This window comes from Sparus aurata, chromosome 5 (genome assembly GCF_900880675.1).
Source record: "Sparus aurata chromosome 5, fSpaAur1.1, whole genome shotgun sequence".
Taxonomy (NCBI): Eukaryota; Metazoa; Chordata; class Actinopteri; order Spariformes; family Sparidae; genus Sparus; species Sparus aurata.
This window is the reverse complement of record NC_044191.1, coordinates 21034314-21056946: the sequence shown is the minus strand read 5'-3', so window position 1 is coordinate 21056946 and position 22633 is coordinate 21034314. Positions and strand designations below refer to the sequence as shown.

General features: G+C 43.6%; 3 protein-coding genes across 4 annotated transcripts in view; 2 read left to right on the top strand and 1 right to left on the bottom strand.

The window, feature by feature from the left end:
• Nucleotides 1-143: 143 nt before the first annotated feature.
• Nucleotides 144-10748, top strand: hspb8 (heat shock protein b8). Its single transcript, XM_030418230.1, has 3 exons — nt 144-801; nt 4253-4316; nt 9350-10748. The coding sequence occupies exons 1-3, from the start codon at nt 375-377 to the stop codon at nt 9522-9524; spliced, it is 666 nt and encodes a 221-aa protein (XP_030274090.1). The 5' UTR covers nt 144-374; the 3' UTR covers nt 9525-10748.
• Nucleotides 10749-11549: 801 nt separating this feature from the next.
• Nucleotides 11550-14836, bottom strand: LOC115582314 (heat shock protein beta-1). The gene is made up of 4 exons (XM_030418228.1): nt 14291-14836; nt 13825-13888; nt 13446-13566; nt 11550-12227 (listed from the first exon to the last, which is right to left on the bottom strand). Exons 1-4 carry the CDS (start codon nt 14655-14657, stop codon nt 11727-11729), a joined length of 1053 nt encoding a protein of 350 aa, XP_030274088.1. The 5' UTR covers nt 14658-14836; the 3' UTR covers nt 11550-11726.
• A 2416-nt stretch (nt 14837-17252) lies between these two features.
• The window catches only part of znrf3 (zinc and ring finger 3), a 138984-nt gene continuing 133603 nt past the window's right edge, over nt 17253-22633 (top strand). For both annotated transcript variants that reach the window (XM_030416524.1, XM_030416522.1), the window contains exons 1-2: nt 17253-17637; nt 21244-21320. In XM_030416524.1, coding sequence (XP_030272384.1) covers nt 17401-17637; nt 21244-21320 — 314 coding nt within the window. In that variant the 5' untranslated portion in view covers nt 17253-17400. The remainder of the gene's footprint in view (nt 17638-21243; nt 21321-22633) is intronic.

The window sequence follows — 22633 nt, the reverse complement described above, 5'->3', positions numbered from 1 at the left end:
TGAAGAGTGTGCAGATTTCTCAGACGGATGTTTTTTGCAGTGTGTGCTCTCTCCAGATCCTCCCAGCACTTTCCCGACACTTGCTCTGTGTCGACTCACGTCTGGGAAATCTCGAGTCCGGTATAAAACCCACCGCCAGGAGGAATTAGTCCGAGGTTCAAGGGAAACGGCAGCGTACGCTTCGGAGATTGCGGTCGGGTCGACGGTGATTTACTGCGTAAAGGTGATGCGCCTAATCCAAAAGAGATCAAGTTTATTTAAACACTTAACATAAGTAGTTCTCTTTTTTTTTTCTTTTTTTTTTAATAAAAAGTTTTGCTCAGGGTTTCTTGGCACACGTACAGGACTTTACCTAGTTTTAAAGTGAGCGGGACATGGCAGAAGGAGACTTCTACACGTTGGGGAACCGGCAGCGGTTTCCCAGGGACCCGTTTGGAGAGTCACCGTTCAGAGATCAGTCTCCGTTCAGGGATCAGCTCGCGTCACGGTTTATAGAGGATGACTTTGGGATGCCGCCTTTCCCCGACGACCTGGCGATGGACTGGCCGGGCTGGGCTCGGCCGGGTCGGCTCAGCTCGCGCCTCAGCACCTCTCCCTTCAGCAGCAGTTTACGCACGGGCTTCCCCGCGCGTCAGTCCGCGGGAGGCCCCACGGTGTACACCAGCCGGTATGGCGAGCCTTCCTCCCGGAGCTCCCCCATCACCACCGGGGGGGAACCCTGGAAAGTTTGCGTGAACGTCCACAGCTTCAAACCAGAGGAATTAAACGTCAAAACGAGGGACGGGTTCGTAGAAGTGTCAGGTGAGTTTTTGGACGCCGTGGCAAAGGTAAAATCTAAAATGTTACCACTTTTTCAGGAGGGCACTTAACTTTATTATGGGGTAAGAAGCTTTGAGGGACATCAGTGCAGATTAATATGAGAGATGCCTCCTCAACTTTAGATCTAACAGATACACAGTTAGAATAAGAGTGATGAGTTCAATGTAAGCCACGAAATACAAGAGAGCACATTTAATAGAAAAGAAACACAATAATAGGGCAAATAGTTTCATGTGCTTGTGATAAACACCACATTGCAGGGCTGCTGTTGACACCGAGGACACCGAGGTCATGTCCTCAGTTACTGATACCACATTTAGGACTGAATATACACAAATTAGATTTTCTTTTTTCTTGCTTAAGGACATAACAGTTCTAAGAAAACAGTTATGTTTCATCAAAATAAACAAGTGTAACATTTTACAACCTTTTTTGGTGGTAAACCTTTTCTTGGGCAGGCTGGGCTGGGATCTCACCGAGGGAATATGCACTCCTGGCATCAATATTTCTAAAACCCTTCAAGAACAAACCTTTTACCGGTTGTAAACAAGACACCAGCAAAGTAAGAGACACATGAAATATGATCAACAGTAGGAGTCCAAAGCGAGAATCACCACAGATCTCAATGAAACAGAGTATACACAGCACAATCCTTTACTTTAACCTGGCCAAGTAATATGTCAGCTCCTTCACTCTGGCAGCAGACTTGAAGCGGCACAATGAAAAGCCTCTGCGGAGCAACATGGTCTCAGCATTAATGAGTCTTGATATGGAAGGGCCTCAACAGATTTTGGGGACTGGGACTTGCGCGTTGGCAGGCAGATCCTCGAGCTTAGACACCTGTTTCAGATTCCTGGAGAATCACTCCCACCGTCACCCATGAGCTCGATTTAGATTTAAAGGCAAGGCAAGGCCCGTGACAACAGTCTCTGTTTACAATAAGACAAGGCCGCCCGCTGCCATTAAACACGGGAGAGAATGTTCTGGAAATAGGATCACATTTGTACCCAGCAGTCCTCCTCGTGCAGTTTTTGTCTCTGCTGGTGCCTCGTTTTATCTCAGTGGCTGATTATGGGAGTAAGTTGTAGAAATTGCTTCCTCATGTCAGTGTTTCAAGAGATAGATGAATTCCAGGGATACCCGGGGCTGATGGGGGCACAGAGGACGGCAGGCCCCCCAACTCAGAGTTTTTTATAAACACATTGTTGGTATGCCAGTTGGGTCATTCAATCAGCGCCATGTTGGGCCTGCCTGCCTGCCGCAGTGACTCGACCCTGTTCTAAAAGTGTGACAGGAAGGGAGATACAAGCATGTTCGAGGTGTTCAGTACATGAATGACCAAATGTTTAACAACCTTCAGATGGGCTGAGTGTACTCACTGTTGTCGTCACTGACAAATCTGACGAGTGGTGTCATGAAAATGTTTCTTTTCTGGTAAAATTCAATGAATGTCCGGCTGAAAGACTAAAGCGCCAAGACTGAAATGAAGAGAGTCGGAATCACTGCTTTAATGTCACAGCACTCATTTGAAAACATTGTTAAAACAGATCTTTGGCCACTTAGTGAAATAAGCTGTGTTTGTTTATTTCAGGGACAGCACGGAAAAAAAAAACTGTTACGTAGGATGTTAAGCAACAGATGTAGAGGACAAAGTGCATCTAACGGAAGCTAATTTGCTGCCCCAGTTCCTTCAAAGGCAACGCTGACATTTTTTCACCAGACACAGAGCAACATTTCCATATGTATACACACAGAGGGTCTTTACAAGGAAACGCTTTTAACAGAAAATGACAAACCATTGTTTGAGTTAAAGCCAGTTGTTCACGTGACAACAGCATTTTGGGCGCCTGGAAATACAAACTTTTGAAACCAGTTTCCCAGAGTGTGATCTTTTAAAGACCCCACCTCACTGTCACCACCACGGCCCCACTTGACGCATGCATATTAACGTTTTCGGTTAAAATAGCCATACGAGAGAAGGAAGCGTCAATGACAGACTGCCGAGCTGTTTGTGCTGCTTACTCTACTGAGTTTATAAATGCTTTATTAATGCTCCTGAAAACCCCATTTCACTGTCTATCCAGGAAAAATTAAACGTTTTCAAGCGCATGTTTGCCATCGTCTTCTTCTTCTTTTTTAATCACCGCTCTGTAGAAGAAAGCATCTGTGGTGTTTCATCACATAGTTACACCTAACTATTGACCTGGCTTGCAAACTACAGTCTTTTTTCAGTCGTTTTTGTGGATCCCCGTGTACATGGAACGCAGAACTTTAAAACGCAAAGGAAAGCCTTTCGTAATCATGTCTAATATTCACACTTTAGCTCTGTGTATGGACTCTACCGACTTCTGAAGGAAATATCTAGATGGTCGCGAGTTTAACCCAAGACTTTTCAATGAAAACAGCTGCCTGGTGAGTGTGGAGAGTAAATATAAAGAGCTGTTGCCCATGAAACCAAAACATGAGCTGAAACTTGCTAAAATGCTCCATCGATTGGAGGTGAAGTTTTTGATGATTCTCCCTCACTAGAAGCAACTCCTTTGGATGGAACACACTTCACACTTTTTTATGTAGAAAACTGATCAGTGCAGCTTTGAAAAAACTTTGGGGGTGAACACCAAAGTGATGCAGCATTTCCAGCTCTAGTCGATGTTATAGTTATGTCCTGTATAGCAGCAGAGGCAGAAAAACATTTTCATAAACTATCCACTGCGATAACATCGCCTCCCAGAACATAGAGCATTACACAGAAGATCCGGAATTTGGCACCTCTGTCGTAAAAGACTTAACAACAAGGAGAGGGTGCGGCTGGCTGGACTACTCACTGACCAAACCTCCATCATCCATTCAGACAATTAGATTGCAACTTTAGTCTTACATCATGAAGGGGTTTGAATAATATTCTCATGACTTCACTGCTGATCTTAGCACATGTCTCTCTGGAGTTGTGTTCCCCCCTCGATCTCTGGTGGAATCCAGCATTTTGGCAGGCAGAGACATCACCTTGGGGGTATAAGGTAGCGCATAGTCGAGCCAGGTTGTTGAGGGGGTGGGGCAGGCCACGCTGCCGGTGGCGGCAGTGATATTTAGCAGCCCCAGAGCAGCTGCTAGCAAGCCCGAGAGATAGAACGCCATAAACAGAGCCCGGAGTAGAGGGTGGAGGGAGGGGTGGGTTACCAGGCTAAGTTGTTCTCCCAAATTTCAGGTCTGAGCTTCTTTCGTCAGGAGAATCACTCTTGGAAGAACAAAATGTAAAGAATGTTTCTTAATTTCAGCGTGTTCACTGAAACCCACCCAGAGGTCCCAACGCGAAAACACTGCTGGGATTGAGTAATGGAAAAGTGTGTGTGGTTGCTTAACTGTTGCACAACCTAATAAGTTATTTAAGGTTCATGGACTCGCTCACTCATCCACTGATGTTTCTTTCCAACAGGGAAGCATGAAGAGAAGCAGGAAGAGGGAGGCATCGTGACAAAGAATTTCACAAAGAAGATACAGTGAGTATCTCATCACTCTCTGAACCTACTCTTTTTCTTTTCCCAACTGTCTGTCTGTACACAATAGACACTGAGGGCTTCAATTTTCCTAATTTTATTGACCACAAATGTCCGAACGAATATTTTGCTTCTTAAATCAGATTTTTTTTATGAGTCATGCATATGGCAGTTTTGGAGAGTTGTTTGTCCACCCTTTGATCTGATACTCTCAAGTGTCAAAACTGAAAATGATCTGTAACAGCTCTCGGCCAAAATACATTTTTCCTGATTTTTGATTTTTCACACTGTCAAGTGTAAAATTCAACTGCCGGTACATTGTATTTACTTAAAGGTGCCCTGTGGAGTTGTCTGATAAACCAAGTTTCTGTTTACGTTCAGGGTTACTCAGCTGAAACCCTGTGTGTGTGTGTGTGTGTGTGTGTGTAAGTCTAAAAAATGTTTTCTTCATCATAAAACATTAGCAGAAAATGAAAAAGTTAGAAACCTGCATTGTTTACATCCATGTTGACTTGTTAGCCGTCTCTTCCTTTATTGTTGCTGCTTTACCATCACCCCGTTGATAGTGTGAAACCATTGGCTGGGCTGTGAATCACTTCTGTCAGGACGGTAACAGGTAGCCATTTAGCTTGAAGGTCCAGTTTGCTAGATGTAGTGGCATCAGGTTGGGGGGTAGAATATTGCAACCAAATGAGCACCCTAATCCCTTCCAAGCCTGACGGACAGGGCTGCCCCAAGAAATGTGCACTTGGAGTAGATGGCTGGCACCCATGGTTGGTGGGGTCAGTGGGGTGGCCAACCATTGTATCGGTTGAAGCAGACCCTACGGTGACTGCTAAAATGCGAATGGTGACTCCGCGAACGAGGAAGCACTACCTCCCACAACAATTCTTAGTTTCAGGGTATTATACACACGGCTGGAGTCACATCGTCTTTGAGTGGACAAACGACTCTTCAATAGAAACTTGTCGACTCCACTTACTACCACTAGAATCCTGCGGCAGGCACTGCATGGAGAAGTGTCGGTGTGTAGTACTGGGCTGCACAGATGTCTTACATATCGTAGACTTATCATCCTGTAACTCATCCAAGCCAAACAGGCCACAGAAGTTTCCACAACATGACCGGCTCCTCGCCTCTGCCCGTTTAATTGGGTGGTGGGAAGACTTCAAACAGCAGCGCTAATCTGTGTTGCGAGTCGCCTGTCTCGCTGGCGCGTCACTCCAGTTCTGCTAATTTTCTGTTGGCTAATTAGTAAGCAGTTGTGCTAGCCGCGCGCCGCTCATATCACAATCGTTTTAATTGGAAAGCCACCCCGATCAGGCCTGCGCTCCTCGGCTAAGCGGAACCTAAAACCAATGACACACTGAATATATAGAGAGTGGGGGCAGCGATGGTGGAGGGAGGAGGGAGCGGGGGTCATATATAAATAACTGACCTCGATACCCAAATCCTCTGGTTATATGAAAGCGAGAGATAAGCGCAGACGAGTCACAGTTTGTGTGGCTGAGAATGTAGTTTTTCAAGCAAATATACCAAATGCCCAATCATCTATTTTCAACTGGACAGCTGTGACGTTTTTCAAAATCATTTACTTTAACCAGACAGGAAACTGAAAATGTTGTGTTTTGGACTGCTGGTCAGACAAAACAAGAAGTTTTAACAATGTATAGACAACCACCGCTGATTGACCGATAAAATTCCTGTCAGATTAATGAATTATGAAGATTAGTTTGCTGTGTTCAGGTGACGGTATGAAAGTATGATCAGCCAAATGTTCCTCTCAGAGTGATTTATTATTATATAATTATATCATTGGATTATTATTACAGATGCACTAGTTTCACATTTTAATGTTGCACGTTTAATAAAGTGGAACTTTAACTATTTTACATATATTTTTATAAACTAAACATGTTTTACATTTAAAATCATGTCTGCAAAATAACTAGAAACTTAAAAAAAGCTCTCAGAATAATGTAGTGGGGTAAAAATGCAATCTCCCCTTTGAGTGTGTTACAATCGGAACATTTCAAGTATTTCAAACTTAAACCTACTGTAAGTTCAGTCCTTGGCAGATGTTTAAGACAAATACTGCATGTTTGACCTACAAGTGAATGCACATGTTTCACTCACTACAGGTAGAGACGACAGCAGATTAAGGGAGATGCCTCTAAAAAAGTACAGACCCTGAAAGTTAATGTTAGAAATCATTTATTGAGCACACTGATGATGCAGTGAACAAGTTCTGCCAACCAGGTAGAAATATGTCAGTTATTAACCAAATATGTTGTTGGTGAACAAGTTCTGAGGGCAAAGGTAGCGTGAAGACCTCAGGTCATGTAGCCCAGCGGCAACACAGCACCTCCCGTCTGTTTGTGTCTTCGCTTTTTGGTTGTTTGTTATTTAAGAATATTTGGCTCTGCCTCCGTTTCCAACCTCACGAGACGCATGATACCACTGCACCGACTCATGTGCACTGTGTCTGGGTGTGTGGGAAGGAGCACACAGCTATACAGTATGCTTTACGCGCCGCACACACTCCGTGAACACACCCTCACTTTGTCTGGTCTCACTGTCTTGTCTCTCTCTCTGCCTCAGTATCTCTTCAGGGGAAAAGCATATTGGACAGCTTTTTGGCAGCTGTACAAAATCAATGTGTGAGATAAAACATGCGCTTGCCAGAAGTAAATAAACTCCCCGAACTGGACAGATAAGGTTTCTGCCCGAGTCCTACGTAATGGGCCGGCAGAGTGATTTGACTTTGTCAGAAAGGGGCAACTTTGCTCCGCAGCAATTGGCTCCTTGAAGGAAGGTGGGGGGGTCTGGGATACTGACACATGTGTGGGCCTGCGTGTGTGCCTGGGAGGGAGATGATGAGTGAAAAAATATTAAACATTAATCCTGGCTGACACCAACTTCAAATTCCAGCTTTAAAGTCATTTTCCTCAGTATATTGACAGAGTAAACATTGTCCTGACCAGGTGATTATATCATTATTAGCCATGTTAGTGTCATGTCAGTCAGACAGCCCACGTCTTTGGTCCAGAATGAAATATCTCAAAAGCTAATAAACTGTTTACCGTCAAGTGTACAGACATTCAAGGTCCCCAGAAGGTGAATCCTAATTATTTTGTTGATTATGAACATTACATGTAGTCCCACCAGTGATGTTCTGGGTGGTTTTAATCACCCGCTGTAGACCCTTCCTGTCCTGGTTCATATGCAAAACCTTGTTTGTGATGTTTCGAGTCAGGTTTTCTTTTGCTCCACTGTGAGAGTTGAAAAGAACTTGGCACGGGAGTTAAGCCATCTTAATTTTCCTTAAATGTAAGGCTTCATTGTAGTATATGAGGTCTTAATGAGTGTTCTTCAAACATCTGGGCCTCACCATCTTTAGAGCTTACGCTTCCCCTACACATGCTGCAAGCTCCCCCGGCCACTAACACAATAACACAAACTCACGTGTACCTGAGCGCCTTGGAACAGATGAAGACATTTTCAGGGACCTATTTCCTGCAGCCTGTCTCTGCGGACATGTTTTATTGGTCTTGTTCTATCTAAATTGGATTTACTATAAACTGTTGGATTCCGTATTTATGTTGCTGTTACACCTACTCTCTATTTTCTTTGTAATTGCCTTTTATAATAACAGCTCCTATTGCGTCTGTAGTCATTTTTACAATTTCTTGTTTGTTTTGGGGTATTTTTTTCCCTGTGTCTTCTTCTGCAATCTTCGGCCCGAAGGATGTTGTTGTTGAAGTGAGCCTGTAAAGCTCACTGAGACACTGCATGTGATGTTTGACAACACAAATAGACCTGACCTTACCTCCATGTCTGTCTGCTCTCTATGAGGTGAAGTTATCGGCCCTCTCTGACTTGTATTTCTCAGCGGAGTGTGAAGCCGGTGGAGGGTCCTCTCTAATTAAATGGAGGGTGAATCCACAGTCTCCTCCTCTGAGCCACTGTAGCCTGATGTTTATATTAACTCCCAAAGACACTTGGCTGCTCACACAGAAAACCTACAATACCCATATTTGGCCACACAGAGATGCCTTGATCTCTCTCTCTGTGTGTGTGTGTGTGTGTGTGTGTGTGTGTGCCTCCGCAACGGGTTCAGGAGGGCGTTCATTCCAAAAAGGGATGTGTGTTGTTTTGAGAATAAACTTTAAATCTAATTGTTTCTAAAGTGTATATAAAGTTCGATGTAAGTAAACCTTAAACAAATGGCGGCTCCGGCTGACTTTTCCGTCAACACTTCCGCATGCAAGATTTGGAAGCCAATTATCCCGCTCTGCCGTGGAAAATATAACATTTTCAGCATGAGAAGTGTCAAAGGTGAGGCGAAGGAAAAAAAAATGCCAGACACACAATTAGCTGTTGCCTATGACAGATGTGAGCAGCAGGTTCGGCAGGTATACACCGATGGAAATGTACAGGTGTTAAACTCACGCAGACAGACACACAGATTAATTGGAATCAGACTTTAGTTTGGAGAGCCCACAGCTGGTCCCACCCTGAGTCCCCCCCCCCTTTGCTGCAGGTCTGCGGGGTGTTTAATGAAAACTCCCGATGGCTTTTCAGTTCATCTCCGAAGGTGCGAGATAAAAATGAGCGTTAGCCAAGGAGGACAGGGCGAAACTATTTTTAATAACAGTCAAAATCCTGAGCCGAGTCATTCCCTGAGCGTTAAAATCATCCAACTGCTGGCTGTTTATGGGCATGGACACTGTGTCAATAAACGAAAAAAAAACTCAAGCATTTAACAATATCTCACTGCAGCTGTTACGAAGGAAAATGTCACAGAGTCTTAAATGACCTCCAAGCAGGAACTTGAAATGTTCCTCCGGGCTGTTTTCTCCTCACCGCTCTTCTTATTTTGTTCCTCCCACTTGTGCTTTTAAATGTGCCGAGTGCACAAAGCAGTTAACAGATTTTTTCACAGAGCAAACTTCTTCTGCTCATAACATGAAAGCTTCTATCCTTGCATAAAAAGTTACCGTATTCTCACCCCTCTTCTCCTCTGTTTTCATCAGGATCCCGATAGATGTGGACCCCCTGACAGTTTTCGCCTCCCTGTCCCCCGAGGGCGTCCTTATTATCGAAGCCCGACAGACGCCTCCGTACTACCTGTTCAGCAACGACCCCTCCCAGCCTGGAGACACACTAGAGGTGGAGGCCCAGAAGCCCCAAGAGGCCCCAGTGGTCTAAACCGCCACATGACAATTAACATAACAGATCATCCTGCAAAACTGATTACTAGTTTGGAATGAAATGTGTGGCCTTCAGCTTCATGTTGTTAGACACCTGGAATTGAATTGTGTAAAATATGAAAGAAAAGTCCAGTTTGATATCTTTATGAAAGCTGCACAAGGCAAAATTGAGTCACAGTTAAGCAACCGATTTTCTGAAACTTAAAGATAATTTTTAACCGGTTGCCCATCCATCACTTATGTGTATCATTATTAACGTACTTTCTATCAAATGTTTAAACAGAATGTTTTGTTTCATGAAGATCAAAAGCAGACATTGTTTCTGACCACCTTTCAGTCACAAGCTTGAGAAGGAAAACATGTTTTTCAAAACATGGTGACCCACATGTTCTGAAGAGTCTCCGGAGAGTTTTATACATATTATCAGATCAGCAATAAATGTTCTGGATGTTTTCAAAGAACGACGTTGATTGTTTTGGTTTATTTTTTTTTAATTTTTTTTTTTTATAAAAGTTAAGGCTGAGCTCTGTGACAGTGACAAAACGAGGCAAAATTTTGGGGGGTACTGAAGATCAGAGATTTTCAAAAAGCTACAACTTCCGGAACCCTCAGTGTGTTAACTTGTCTTGTATGGCTTGAATAAAATATATGGGTGCAGTTTGAGCATATGCAAGAGCTGCTGGGCCACAGGGATATTCTCAGTAATACATGACACTGTGTGAACCTCTCAAGATCAAAATTTATACTTGTATTTATATTACCATGCCATTCATTTAGTGGAACCGCCTTTGCATTAAATGTGTTCTATGTGATTTTTTTGTGAGGAGTGAGGAAGTGTCTTTATTAACTCGAGTGCCTTGACTTCCTTCAGTCCACAGTTGTTTATCTTTTGAGTTAATGAATGTCACTTAAACTGACAAGAAACAAAAGTAAGTTACCTTTGTGGCTTCATTAGAGGGTGAATTGTGTGCATCGACACTGTGTATTGTAAATATACTTTAATTTGTGCCAATTCATGAAAAAATATACATCTGAAGTGTTCCAGGTTTTGCAATATGGTTTGCATCTCTCTTTTCTATTGAAGCGTTAAGATAAGACGGCTGCATGATTGTTGGAGCGGACGGACCGCACTCGTACGCCAAAGACGTTTGTATCCTACCTTCTTTTCTGTTGATGTCTTTGTATTGGCTGATGCAATAAAAAATGTCCAGCCAGTCTCTCAGTGTGTCTTAACATCTGTGTCTTTTTTTATTGAGAACCGTGCCACTCTCGGGCTGGGTTCCAGGGATCCAGGGAGCCTGTGGTGTTATTGTTGGATAACAGAAGGAATTGGGCAGCAGATTAGCAGAGGGCTTAGTGCTGGGGTGAGATTGGCGTCGCTGTGTGCTGCAGAACCGCCCGGACGCACGGAGGCAGCACTGCCAGAGCTTTTCTATGCAAAAGTGCAAAAAAAACAAAAATAAAAATTGGGGCAGTTCCATTGCATGTTGTGTGATGCAAAATAACGTAATCTTCTCTGTGTATTGGAATCAGGAGGGATGATCAGTTTGAATTCAAAAAAAGTTTCCAAACTGGAGCCACACTGTGGAAGCAACAAAAGGCCTGCACGGGTTTGGCTGGGCAAAGGCGCCGCTTTGTGTGATGTGCCAGCTCACATAAACCATTGTGTTTATTGGTATTAGATGATATGTGTGGACTTGACGCTGCCATGGCAACAGCATATTTGGAGTCAGGCCAGTTCCTCCTTGGGCAAGTTACTCGTGTAGAAGTGACTAATGCACAGCTGTGCAAACACATAGTATCTGATTAATGTCAAAACCTCTTAGCTGAAACAGCCTGATAATTAATCTCTTTTTTAATTTTGCAGTCACGTATTTTCTGAGGTAGCGGTGAGTGTGATGCTCATGAATGTGGTCAGCTTTTCATAAGCAGTTGCAGAAGTCACGTGTAAATCAGCCACAATTCACTGTGAGATTGAGCGGAAGAGAAGCATGTAGAAATAATGACTAACACCAACACAGTGTTTAACATTTTCACATGCTTTTCCTTTATTGGAGCTCCAAAGACAGCATGGTTATATGGCTATTTTGTCTATTGGCTAAAATGCATTGGTAGAACTGGTGCAAGGCGAGCTATGCAGGCTGTTTGACTATTTTTGTCAGTATGTGGCACGTGCAACATTTTGAGGGTCTTTCTGTTTCTACTGCTTATCGTCGGGATGCTCCAGCTCCTGGCTCAGGACCTCGCTAGGTGGACTCGTGCCCAGCTCTTGCTCCTCGGGCTGGGTGATCGTCTCAGCAGGCTCCCCCGAGCCTTCCATTACGTGGATCTCTCCATCCCCGGCTGGCTCTTTGTGTTCCGTCTGTTGGGATATGTCTGTGTCTGGGCTTTCTTGACTTTCCAAGGTTTCCTGGTGCTCAGAAGAATCCTGACGACTCTCTGTGCCTTCACCATCTGCGGGCACTGACGGGTGGGACTCTCCAGTTGGTTTTTCAAGGGTCTCCTCCTCCTGTTCCCTCCCCTCTTCATGCTGCTGAAGCCCAGCTGTGGCGCTGTCAGGGTGGGCCTGGTCTCCATGGACCTCTAGTGGAGACTCTTCTCCTTCATCCGCAGCAGACGGAAAATCTGGAGCCTCTGGTGCTGGATCTGTATCAGGGGCTTCTTCTTTCTCCTGTTTTTCTCCTGTGGCCTCCATCTCCACCTGCATTTGTGCATAAATATGTTGAAAATGTCAGCAGGGAAATTATGTTATGACAGTTCTGATTAAAGGTTCACTTTCATGCCTTGATGACTGATTTTTCTATGAGAGTCTTTTGGTAAGTGGAAACTCAAGAGGTATATTGAATTGGATGCAATCAGCAGATTTTGTTCAGAATGCGCCTTGAAAACCAGCTTTAATGAACAGTTTGACATTTTGAGAAATTAGCTTTTTTGTTGGAAGATGAAAAGATTGCTGGCACTCATGTATGTGTCTGGTAAATACTGCACAAGGCTAGAGTCAGCAGCAGGTTAGCTTAGCATAGACGGGGAACAAAGGAAAACAGCTGGCCTGGCTCGCAAAATGCACCACTAAAGCTCACTAATGATAGTGTTGCCTGTGTTTAATCAAAAACAAATACAAAAACCAAAGCGGGGGTTATTTGCAGGACTTTTCTTGACTGAGAGCCCCCTCCACAATTCCAAGCACACTAAAGAGATGTAATGTGTTAAATTCTGAGCTTTGGAGGTGCTTGGAGGTAGATCAACTTCAAATACAGTTTGAAGCTACCATGACGTCACCCATTGTTTTGTGGACTTCCATTTTGAAGCTCAAGTTTAGCTTTATGACTGTCACTTTCTGGGTTTTCTGGTGCAAATGTGATCGTATTTGGATACATAGATGGAGCTGGGGAGGATGTTCTGATTGGATCTGACTGAAAACCTGAGGGCATGCTATGGTAGCAGTCTGTCAATCACATGGTAGCCACGCCCAAAGCATACCCTGCTTTATCATCTATCTACCCTCATAAATAAACTCACTGGGAAAACTGTTTGCTGAGGTCATAAATCAAGTGACCATTTGGGTCATTTCCTCATAAGCTAACATAAAAGCTGACTTATTTTTGAAACCAGTGCAGTCGCCTCCTGAAGACCATTAGAAACAACACAAGATCAAGGAACTTTTTTTTTCTGTCCATATTTTGTACAATCAATGCTTCAGACAGAGTCAGATTAGCTGTTTCCTTGTGTCTCCAGGTGTATATGCTAAGCTAAGCTAACCATCTATGAAGGCTTACATTTACTGGACACACATGTAAATGGTATCGATCTTCACATGTGACTCTCAGCAAGAAAATAAAAAGCAAATCTACTGTTATTTTAAGGTCAAAAGAGAACAATGACCGCCTGTTGCTTTAAATGTAAATAAAGACGTGATAACCTTTATGGGAATGATGGTGGCAGCAGGGACTGCCGTCTCAGGAACTGGAGCTTCCACAGACAGGATACCATCAACAGAGAGTGTAGATGTGATTTGGGTTGCATCAATCTCAGCTGGGAGCCTGAAAAAAAAAACAGAATGTTGTCTATAATGTCTCTACACACAAAGTGCCAATGTTTTCTAATACTGAAGCAGACGTACATAATATCCAATTTTTCAGCTTAGTGAGCAATTTAGAGATCAGATACTGTAAAAAAAAAAAAAAAAAAAACACACACACCTTCAGTGCTGCGTTCTTTGCTGCCGAGTGGTGTTCATAAAAGCTTAAACTGTGCATATTTCACCATCTGCAGGTACTATCAGTGTTTACTTTGCATACCTGTATTTCCTTGTAAAACATCTGGCGATAAATCCATGCTCGTCTGGCCTCTCCTCGTGCTTCCCTGGGGACGGATTTGCCGTTTAAGTGTAAGAATGTGAGGACACACAGAGGAATCAGGCAAGAGAGAGAAACCACTCAACACAGAAATTAATTTCTGCCTCAGAGCTGCGACTTCCCCGAGCACATTATTTAAGCAGCTTTCTAATTTTGTACATTCAGCTTCCTTTCCATCCTCATTTCGTTTTTTTTTTTTTTTTGAGGGGTTTATTCTGTGAACTGTGAGAGGGAAAATCTATTTAGATAACTGTGTCACCCTTTTGAGATGATAATATTAGATAGATAATATTATTAATACTTCATTAGGAGTAGAAGCTACCCTGTGTGAAAAACTAATTAGCAACGTGTAATAAAATGAACTTTCGGAGCTGTTTAATTAACAGAACTGTACACTGATGTGCTGTACCTGCAACCTCCAGGAATCCATCTCTGACGCTGAGAGAAATCTCTGAGGGGGAGAAGTGAGTCACGTCCAGGCTGACCCTCCACTTGTACTGCTCATTGCTAATCTTCTGGCTGGGATGATGCATCGACCCAGATATGTAGGGCACAAACAGCGGAGGGGGTATGTACCCCGGCCAGGAGCAGGCTGCCAAACTCCTCTGGAGCCCTTCCACATCCACCCACCGAGGGTCCCACGGCTCCAGGAAAGGCGGCAGGCCAACATCCTGATTGAAAAGCCGGCTGGATTGCCACCATTTTCTCAGGGGGTACCAGGGGACACCCCTGCTGTGCTCGCCACATGACGGCTCTGTTTTGGCCTGCTCGCTCATGTTTCAAGAAGTAAAATGAGACGGACAACACAACCTGGGGAGAAGATGACAAACGACAGCCCCTTTCTCTGATGACCGTAACTTCCGGACTCTTGCTGTTGACTCAGTAAAATTTCAGCAATTAAAATCTGCTTAATGAGTGAGGGAATGTTAGAGAAAAGATTTGCCACAGCCAAAGGTGGTGAGATGGAGAAAGCTCAGAAGGGCTTTATATATTGCTCCCGTCTGTTTACGCACTTATTAAGCACTCATGCCAGTCCCATGAGAAGGGTGTGTGGGCATGGGGTGATGGGTGTGGAAGGGAGGTCGTTACCTCTCGCTGGACCGTAGAAGGTGGCAGACTAATTAGTTGTATTTATAACTTTTGAGGGCACGATGGCAAATAGCAGTTGGCCGAGGCTGGCTTGTGTTTGAACCATTGCATTTGTTGCCTGAAGCTGTTTCCTCTCACATCCCAGTGAATTCTATCGGTGGTGACTGGGCTCCTCATCTTATTATGAGCCTGTGACGGTGTCTCTTCTCCCTCCAAGGACACACCGCGGCAGCAGTTCGTCTGGAGCATGAAACACCTCTCCTCGAGACCCAAGAAGGACACAAAATGCTTTTTTTTTTTCGTTATCTGAAACATTTCAGGGGCATGTGTGTGTGTACTGAGTGTACAAAGCTCACTTCCACTCCATTTCTCTTTCGCTCTGCAGTTTCAATAGGATTATTATTGTTCCCTCTTTTATCAAGTGTGACAGACTTGTCAGCGCTTCATTTTTAGAGCCGTGTTGCCCTGAGATCTCGGCACACCGTCCACTGGAGCACAAAACAGATTGAGCAGATGTTTCTGACACGTTGCGTGATGCCTCACCCGCAGATTCTGTCTGTAGGATATGATGTGAGAGGTTAAATTGGGATTCTCTGCTGCTGCTACTGCTGCTGCTGGAGTTGCCTGAAAAACTAGCTCCTCTGTTTTTAGCCATTAGTATAAAGGCTGCCATCCTGTTCATAAGAAAGGTACATATTAACCACAGCGCACCAAAATGTACACGCTTCTCATTAATACTAGTTGAGACGGCTAGAGCAGAAAAAAATGGCAGGTGTTTTAAATAAAATGTAGAATTATTTTTTCTTGATGGAAATGATTTCACCCATTTCTACATGTAAAGTAAATGAGGTTTTCCAGTAGGGTGACCAGGCGATCAGCATTTCTGTCCCTTGTCCCACGTCCCACATATGGAGACGATGCCCCACATTTTGATTGGCTATAGTTTTCAATGTCAAACTGCTGCAGGACAGACGCTTTGACATGCTCTCCTACAATCTGGCCTTCATTCAATTGTTGTAAAAACAGGGAGGGCTGTTATCAGGGAGATGTGTTTTTCTTATGTGTCCACAAATGTGCATAGAAGCACAGGTTAACCTATCACTGTGTTTGCTTCCAAAGCTACATCCAATGAGATTTTTGGCTAAGGCTGGTAACAGAAGCTGAAATGACTAACATTTATTACACTGTGCAGCACTCAAATTAATACAGGTCAGCAGACTGTGGTAGTAGCGCTAGTCATTTGTTTTTAGAGATTGCAAAAAAACAAAGAAAATCATGTGCCTGTACAGAAGCAACGTGGTACTGAATCAGCTAAAGGGCAAAACATATGTTAGAAGCTGAGGGGTGGAATAGAAATGTTCCTTTTTTTATGTGAACTGCTCATTACTTGAACATTTTAGAGTACCTCTCAGCATTGATCCCACAGTGTCTCACACTGTGGGATCGATGCTGTCTCGCTTCTGGTTTGTTGGGATCTGGTCACCCCAGTTTCCAGCCGAAACACCAGCAGCCGACCTCTCTGATTAGTTCCTCTTCTCTGCCTGGTAATTAGCAGCAGAGGGGTCAAGTCAATCCAGCTCAACAGAATAAACTCATTACTTTGTGTTTTCCATCACTTTTATAGATAGTCAGTCAGGAGGTGATTAGAGTGTAATCTTTGCAATTAGTAGGTTGAGAGTCTTCCGGGTTGATCTCTAATGGTACTGAAGAGACGGAGCGTGAAATGGTAGGTTAATGGGCTGAGGGGAAATGAATATTGATTCTACAACATTATCTTGATTTATTAATTTGGATGGATAGCATGCAGTCCCACACAGAGCCATGACTTTGACAAAACCAACTATTACAAAAGCTTTAGCTCACTTCAGCCAACATCAATAAAGGCAGAAACATTTTGAGCATGATTGATGGTTTCATAACATTTATTATCTCAGTAGTGTGTGATTTAATACTGATGTGGCCAAGTGCAGGCTGAGTTTGAGACCAGGGGTTTGAATCCTCCCTGAAGCTTTCATTTGGAACCGCAAGAAGATACCTGGGTGAAGTTGAAAAGACGTCTACAATACATTTATTCAAAAATCTCACTATTGTGATGCAAATAAATATGGAGTAGGTTGGATTTGTTTAGGGGAGGGTTTTCATGCAAAGGGTGGAAAAGAAGTCCAGATCTTAATTGTCCCAGTAGTACACAGCTGCACATAGGACTGTCCAAATACTTTTGGCCGCATCGTGACACTTTAACTGCCTTGTGGGCGGAGCTTCATTCGCCGTTGCCATGGGAAACGGAGGTCGGAGGGCAAAAACGCGTAAAGCCAAAGTTTGGCGACTTTGTAGAGGTGTTTTAACTCGTAATAACACCGTCTGTACACTCCGGTGATGTGTCACTGCTTCACTAAGACTTAAGTCGCCTTCGTAATTCACATACTCATCATGGCTAGTAGAAACTTTGCGCTGTATCCGCGTCATTTGGGTGCAGGTCGCTTCGTGCCGAGCCGCGGAGGACACACGGACTCCCGGGAGAATCATGAACGAAGAGGGCTGCAGCTGAGCCGGCAGTGCTGCCTGGCGGTGCCGCCTCCCCGGAGCCCGAGCGAAACACCCAGACGGCCCTCACATCTGGAAACCAAATCAGTCACCCTGGAGAAAACGAGACAACAAGTGGGAACGGTAATTCAGAATTTTCTACAGTCAAATCCAGAATACAGTTCGTTTTGTTTGTTGTCCGTGTGTTTGAAGATCAAGACGAGACTTTTTACAGTGTCTTCTCTCTGGTTTCCCCCTCCGCCGTAAACATCACCACCAAATCATTTGATGCCTTGATTCAGTATGAACTTCAAAGATGGCTGGCAGTTCATTCATCTCACACCGAATAAAAAAAGCTCATTGAAAGAACTCAAACTCTCTTTTTCTGCTATCTTTTTTATTTATTTATTTATTTTTCAATTTTTCTGATTCATCCCATCCCATCTGGAGGCTGCCAAAGATCAGAAAGTCTTCATGGGCCCTCCTGCATCCCCTCCCTTGAACTGCTTATGCCCAATCTCAACTGATATTTTCATATCTTTCTGTGTTAGTGTGTGTGACCTCTTTCATTTTATGTCCAGGCTTCTATCTCCCGTTCATCAGTAGCCCCAGATGACCCCCCCTCAGGGCGACACAGTCCAATCCACGACTGGTCGCTTCATCCACTTTGAATGGACCCTGACCCTCCTCTGCACTCGAGCACATCAAGAGCGTCACAAATCAGATTTTCCAGCCCAGATGAAATCAATTTCAGACTTGAGGTCAAAGGATGGGAAACACACCCGTGGCCCAGTTTACCTCACCAGTCCTCGGTGCGAATTTGAGTTGGAGTATCTTTAGAGATAGTTCTGATGGCCCGATGGGCTCTACAGAGGCAGTTTTCCTAATCAGTCTCACAGATGCTGTGTCTGATCCCCCCCAAGCCTGTTCCCCTGCTAACAAATGCATTTGAAGTTAGACGCTGCCATTTGTAAGATGATTACAGTCACCTATGCTCAGGGGAGGGCTCAGCACAGGCCAGTCACAGCGAATCACAAGGCTTCAAACAGCCCGCCACGAATCCACGGGATATTAGCAGCTAATGCATCAAGGGGGATGAAGTGTCAAACGGCTGGTTTGTCCCCGTGGACACTGCATTCATCATAGTTATTGTGAGGCTGGCTCAGTTGTCCAGGCGGGTTGGCTTGGCCGGCGAATAGAGAGAGACGTGCTACGTATCAAAAGTGACACATCAGAATGGAGTGGCTTATCTATGGAAATGTATTTTCGTGAAGCCATTTTACAAGTAACTGCAGTCGGCAACGAGTCGGGAATAAGGCAGAGCGACGCTCGAATCTCGATGTGACATAAAACAAAGCTATTGGTTGAAGAAATTCATTCGCTGAATTGGTTTAGCCATGCCTGTTGCCAATCCATTGTCTCTATGACTACAGTGAACAAGAATAGTCCCGTATACACTGTAAATCACCAAGGAGGGAAAACAAGGCAATCTCCTCTTCTGTGGTTTTCTGCTGTATGTTATTGCATTTACAATGCTTTTGATTCAGCTCTCTGTGGTACTGTTAAGACAAATGCAATACTAACGACAGTGTTTGGTATGAGTGTGTGTGTGTGTTGCTCACAGGGGTCGATGGAAATACACAGGCAGAGACCACGTTCAAGACCGTTTCTAAAAGATACTTTTCCATTAAATGTATGTGTGTGTTGAGGCATGCACACCACTGAGTGATCAATGTGTGCACATACAGTATTCATACACTGAGGTATCTATACCCTGTGTCCACTGATGTAGCAGGAAGGCAACAACAACAGTGTCCCGGTTTGACTCGAATGAGATTTGCAGCAAATGAGCTCATCCATCAGCAGACGCGTGTGGGGACAAGGGGGATGATGAGGAGAAGGAGGGTGAGGAGGAAGATGAAGAGAGACGGTGGGGCGGAGCAGGGGCAGGACTGCTCGGAGAGGAGCCTCACAGTGAAATATGACGGCCTTGGCATTTCCATGCTCTCCTGCACGTTCTCTTGTCCTTTTTGGATGCTGCGGCTTGAAGACTTGAGCTCAGCTTGGTCCTTGTTCATAGCTCTGCCATAATTCTAAACAAGTTCTGACATTTAGAGGCGAGGCTTTTTTAAACTACGCTAACCGTCGACTATTCAGCATTTACTCTCTGAAACTTATCACACAGTTTTTTCTCCAGCTTTAAGGTTGGAACAATGATCCCGTCTTTCAGTTTGTCTCAACTCTTCATTAAAGATATATCATGTTTACACATTTGGAGAATATTAAACAAAGTTCCATGAGTTTGTGTTTAGCTGCTCAGCATGACTTTGTACCAACTGACCTACCTGGGAGAAAATTTCACAGGTTAATTTTGCATGATTACAACAGCCTTTGAACCAGTTATCAGAGTTGTAAATGCTATCGGTAACAGGGCTCGAGGGTGCAACGGTTTTGGTCGCGCATGCACCCAGAAATCTCTCAAGCGCAACTTAATGTTTTCATTGACTGCACTGGTGCACCTGAGATAAATCAGTTCTGACTCTTCAGTTTTTTGTTTTTTTTATATAGCCAATAGAAATAGTTTTTAACAAACACCAACTCTGTATAATCGATGAAGTTGGGCTCACCAGTCCAACCAGAGTAAAAACTCAGTCTGGAGCTGGGTAAGCAACAAAATGTGGTTTCTGGACCTGAGGGCGACTCTTGTGTGGCAGCCTGAACAAAATGAAGTAGTCAAAAGACGGGAGGAATAGATCATGTTTGGTTTGATATTTTTATTCATTGATCTGTTGTCAGAGTTTGAGCGGTGGCTTGATTAAAATTTGTGCAAGCTGGTGTGAGAATGGAAGCAACACTCTCTTGAATGGAATTATTCTTGGTGATGGTGCAAAGACAGAAGCAATTCAATTAACCTTGGCCATACTTTAGAACAGGGGTGCACTAACTTTTTCCCTTGGAGGGCCAAAACTGAAAGTTAGTAGTGGGCCAACAGCAAACGGCTATTATATTATTATCATCCAAAATGATACTAGGATCCCAAGTTCTTTTAATTGGCTTGAATTAGATGTTTTGCAAGAAACATCTGGCAGGTCAAAATACACTTAGATACTCTAGTAGAGCTGCTGTACTGTACAATACATTGTTTTTGTTGCAAATGAATAGTCACTTTCCAAAATGTGATTTAGTTATTTTTTTTAGATACTGTTTTTACTTTAACATCTTGTGTCCTTGTGTTAACATATCAAATCTGAATATAAAACAGTAATCACCAATATCCAGCCCAAGCTAATGCTCCTTCGCCTCCTGTTGAAATAATCTATTCATAGATGGCCACAGATGACCCACCAACAGTCAGCCAGTCCATTAACAGCATCCGTCCAGATTCCACAGGAGGAGGCACGGTGTGACTGTTAATTGTTAGTCCCACATTTATACTCCTCTCACACCATGTTATCAATTTATACTGAAGAAAACATCAGTTTATCTTGCACGAGGAGGTTTGTTTTTTTTTACTCAATGCAGTTAATTACGTAGAGATTAATTGCCTGGTTATCTGTCACTTCCATAAGCGATGTCATATTAGAGACGCAATTTTGAGTCTTGGCCAGGTGCCCGATCCACCACTGCAGAGGTCACATGGGGATGCGACAGAGTCTTTCATGGGTGAAGAAGTGCTCTGAAGACAAAAAAGATAATAGCTGCTCGTCCTTTTTGTTTTAATGTCTTTGTTTTCGTGCACTTTCCCTGCAGAGTTTGCCAGTTTGTTGTACCCAGGCTGGAAAAAGAGCAGATATCATTTCTCTGAGGAAACATCTGGGCCACGCCAGGTGAGAATTACATCTGTGGGTGTTCAGCAAATATGGAAAGAATGAATTCCTCCTGTTTTCATGAATATGTTGTGTTTAATTGCTATTTCCTCAGAAACAGATGAGAGCTCCAGTATCACCTATGTATGGAAAAAGTCACAATTAACAATAACATCGCTCATGAAAAAAAGGGAAAATTGCAACTGTTTGCTCACTGCAGGTATGCTCAGCTTTCAGTGATTCTGTGTCCTGCAGGCGGTGGAGTCCTGGCACCGAAAAAGCTGTGGCATTTGGTTCGGTGTGTGTGTGTGTTTGTGTGATTGTGTGTGTGTGTGTGCGTACGTGCATGCATGTGCAACCCCCTAACCCCACCACAGGGTGTAGAGACAACATCCTCCGGGGGCAGCCAAGGGTATTTCCAACCGGCTGACATTTCTGACAGCCTCTGATAGAGCCCAGAGTGTTGAATTATTCATACAGGTGTTATGGGGAAAGGTTGCCATTTTCACAGGAAAAACTAACCCTCACATGAATTGTGGCTGTTTATCCCTGCAAGTGAATACAGTAGTAATGATTTGGGGCTGTGGTGCCTTTCAGGCCAAATGGCAGCCTATTCTCTGTCAGCTCGCATGTCAAAAGCTCATACATCTCACCGCTTCTCCGGCCAGAGCAAACCTCTTAGACTTAATCAGCCTGGTATTGTTTTTCAGCCTTTCGGCTTCTACTTTTGACATGTAGTGGTTTGTTTTTCAGCAATCCATTACTTCATAATTGATGTCTTAATGGAAATATGAACCCTTACATTACCTCCTCTTGCCACAGATATCACATGAAAAGGTCCATTCACTAAAATCACAACAAAATATATTCTACATTTTATCTCCTGTCTTATCTGGCCATGCTGAAAGTTTTTTATCTATTAATCTAGATTTCAAGGTTATCTCTAGTGATAGTTCTGCTTCCTCCCCAGTGCTATTTCTATTGTTTTTGCTCATGACAGACAAAAATGTCATCCGCCACAGCCACATTATTTGACTGAAACAATTTCCTTTTACTGTGGATAATGTAAACAACTCTTATTGAAGTGATAGTTTGCCGTTTTTTTTGTTTGTTTGTTTTTTGCTTGTTGTGAATAAGGCGAAAAGATTGATGCCACTCTAATGTTTGCTCATTAAGCATGAAGCTAGAGCCAGGAGCTGGTTAGCCAGGACAGGAAGCAGCCAAGAGATAGCGAGAGCACGTAACTCCCCTTTATACCACATCATGTAATGTTTATGTATTTAATTTCTGTTTGTGTACTGATAAACAAAAGCGATTTAACATGTTAAATCGTG